Consider the following 2,500-nt stretch of genomic DNA (forward strand, 5'->3'; position numbering starts at 1 on the left):
GAAACACAGGAAACAATCCGATGACTACAGATGGAGTCGATGGAGACAGCCCCTTGTGGTCCTCAGTGGTACTACAGATGGAGTCTATGGAGACAGCCCCTAGTGGTCCTCAGTGGTACTACAGATGGAGTCTATGGAGACAGCCCCTAGTGGTCCTCAGTGGTACTACAGATGGAGTCTATGGAGACAGCCCCTAGTGGTCCTCAGTGGTACTACAGATGGAGTCTATGGAGACAGCCCCTAGTGGTCCTCAGTGGTACTACAGATGGAGTCTATGGAGACAGCCCCTAGTGGTCCTCAGAGGTACTACAGATGGAGTCTATGGAGACAGCCCCTAGTGGTCCTCAGTGGTACTACAGATGGAGTCTATGGAGACAGCCCCTAGTGGTCCTCAGTGGTACTACAGATGGAGTCTATGGAGACAGCCCCTAGTGGTCCTCAGTGGTACTACAGATGGAGTCTATGGAGACAGCCCCTAGTGGTCATTATCATTACCATCACTACAAAGTTTGTTGCTGAGGAGTCTTGTTTCCATTGACAACTCACCTGTCCCTCTCCCTGACATCATCTGGCTCCTCCTCCATGTCTTGTAGAATGATGGTGGGAGGAGTTAACCGAGAGACCTGGGGCGGGGCTAAAGGACCTACTTTCGCCATGGAGACGCTGTTCCTTTTGGCTGTCTGTTGGTAGAAAGAGAGAAGCATCAGAATCTCATCAACATCTGCTGGGTGTCGAGGAAGAATTCCTGCTTCAACCAAAGATCTTTGAATTCTTGATAGATTTGCTTTAACATCAAGTTCAGGGACAATTTTGCTTTATTTGGATTAAATTTTGTAATTTTGCTTTTATCCCACAACAATTATTGTTCTTATTTTCCTTTGATCATCAAAATCAAGGACGCTGCAGGCTAAAGAGGAGAGGGACCATCCAGCTTGTTATCAGCTCCGTTCTAAAGCCAGCATCTGTGATGGTACAGGATGCATTAGTGCACATGGCATGGGTAGCTTGAACATCTGGAAGGAAGCATTAATGCTGAATGATATATTCAGGTTTTGGAGCAACATATGCTGCCATCCAGACAACGTCTCTTTCAGGGAAGGTCTTGTTTATTTCAGCAGAACAACGTCCAACCACATTCTGCACGTATTCCAACAGCATGGTTCTCTAGTAGAAGAGTCCGCTGATAAACTGGCCTCCTGCAGTCCAGACCTGTCAATCATTGAAAACATCTGGAGCATCAGGACATGAACAATACAACAAAGGAGACCCTGAACTGTTGAGCAGCTGAAATCCTCTATCAGGCACGAATGGGACCACATTTCACTTTCCAAACTCCAGAAACTGGTCTCCTCAGTTCCCCAACATTTCCAGAGTGTTGTTAAAATAAGAGTTGATGCAGCTCAGTGGTGAACATGATCCTGGAACAACAGCAGGTTGTAATTTCATGCCAAAATGAGGATTTTTCCCAGCAGACTGAGCGTGTTTACTACTGAGATCAACGATTTGAAAATTAAGAGCGAAAACATCAGAATGAACCCACACTTCATATATTTATTATTGATTTCATATGATTAATTTGAACGTGTCTTGTCTAACAAGCAGCCCTCTCTCCGTTATCTCCTTACTCACCTCTCAGCTGATAATCCGTCACCCTTGGTTACGTGGCCTACATCCACCAACCGCCCGTCAAACTCATCGCCGTGGAAACAGAGGAGCGACCCCCCATACACGCACACCTAAACACACCTGGACCCTTTAAATCCCAAACAGTTGGGTGTCCAGAGGGCGAAGAGGAGGAAGAGGAGGAAGAGGAGGAAGAGGAGGGATGTCGTGGGTGTTGGGAGGGTCCAGCAGCAGAGTCTCCTCAGTCACCCTGACACGGATAAAGAGATTAGAGGAGGGATGAAACGGTCCGCCTCTCAGGGCTGCACTCAGGAAACAACTCTCAACTCTTTTATTAAATGGAACGGACGGAGGAGTTCAAGACGGAGGAGAGAGGAGGAAAAAAAGGAGGAAGAGTTCGAGAGAATAACAAGGAGGTGGCAGAAAGTCTGGGTGAACCGGGCAGCAGAGGAAGGAGGTGTCACAGCCAGAGAGGAGGAGGAAGGACGGCGAGGACTGTAGGACATGTGGCAGGAGAAAAGAGCAGAAGAGAGAAAGAGGTGATCAGAGTGGGAGGAGGAGGAGGAGGAGGAGGGAGGATATCAGCAGGAGGCAGGAGACGGTGAAAAGTGAGGAGGAGCAGATTAGGACGACTGATCCTCCTGAGTCAGCAGTGTGACTCTAATAACACGGCGACCGCTGCAGTGTCCAACGGGCAGCTTTGATTGGCTTATCAGGAATTAGAGAGTGAGTGTGTGTGTGAGTGTGTGTGTGTGTGTGTGTGTGTGTGTGTGTGTGTGTGTGTGTGAGAGTGTGAGTGTGTGTGAGTGAGTGAGTGAGTGAGTGAGTGAGTGTGTGTGTGTGTGTGCGAGTGTGCGAGTGTGTGTGTGTGTGTGTG

At 48.4% G+C, this 2,500-nt stretch overlaps 1 protein-coding gene across 1 annotated transcript in view; it reads right to left on the bottom strand.

Moving 5' to 3' along the window:
* The window catches only part of cnga1b (cyclic nucleotide gated channel subunit alpha 1b), a 9,764-nt gene extending 7,775 nt beyond the window's left edge, over window positions 1-1,989 (bottom strand). Inside the window, exons 1-2 of the mRNA XM_069156996.1 lie at window positions 1,630-1,989; window positions 547-680 (exon numbers count right to left, since the gene is read on the bottom strand). Of these exons, the coding sequence (XP_069013097.1) occupies window positions 547-656 (110 nt within the window). The 5' untranslated portion in view covers window positions 657-680; window positions 1,630-1,989. The remainder of the gene's footprint in view (window positions 1-546; window positions 681-1,629) is intronic.
* Between the last annotated feature and the right edge of the window lie 511 nt (window positions 1,990-2,500).

This window comes from Embiotoca jacksoni, unplaced genomic scaffold (genome assembly GCF_022577435.1).
Source record: "Embiotoca jacksoni isolate LCO1_2020_lvr unplaced genomic scaffold, fEmbJac1.0.p SCAF_211, whole genome shotgun sequence".
Taxonomy (NCBI): domain Eukaryota; kingdom Metazoa; phylum Chordata; class Actinopteri; family Embiotocidae; genus Embiotoca; species Embiotoca jacksoni.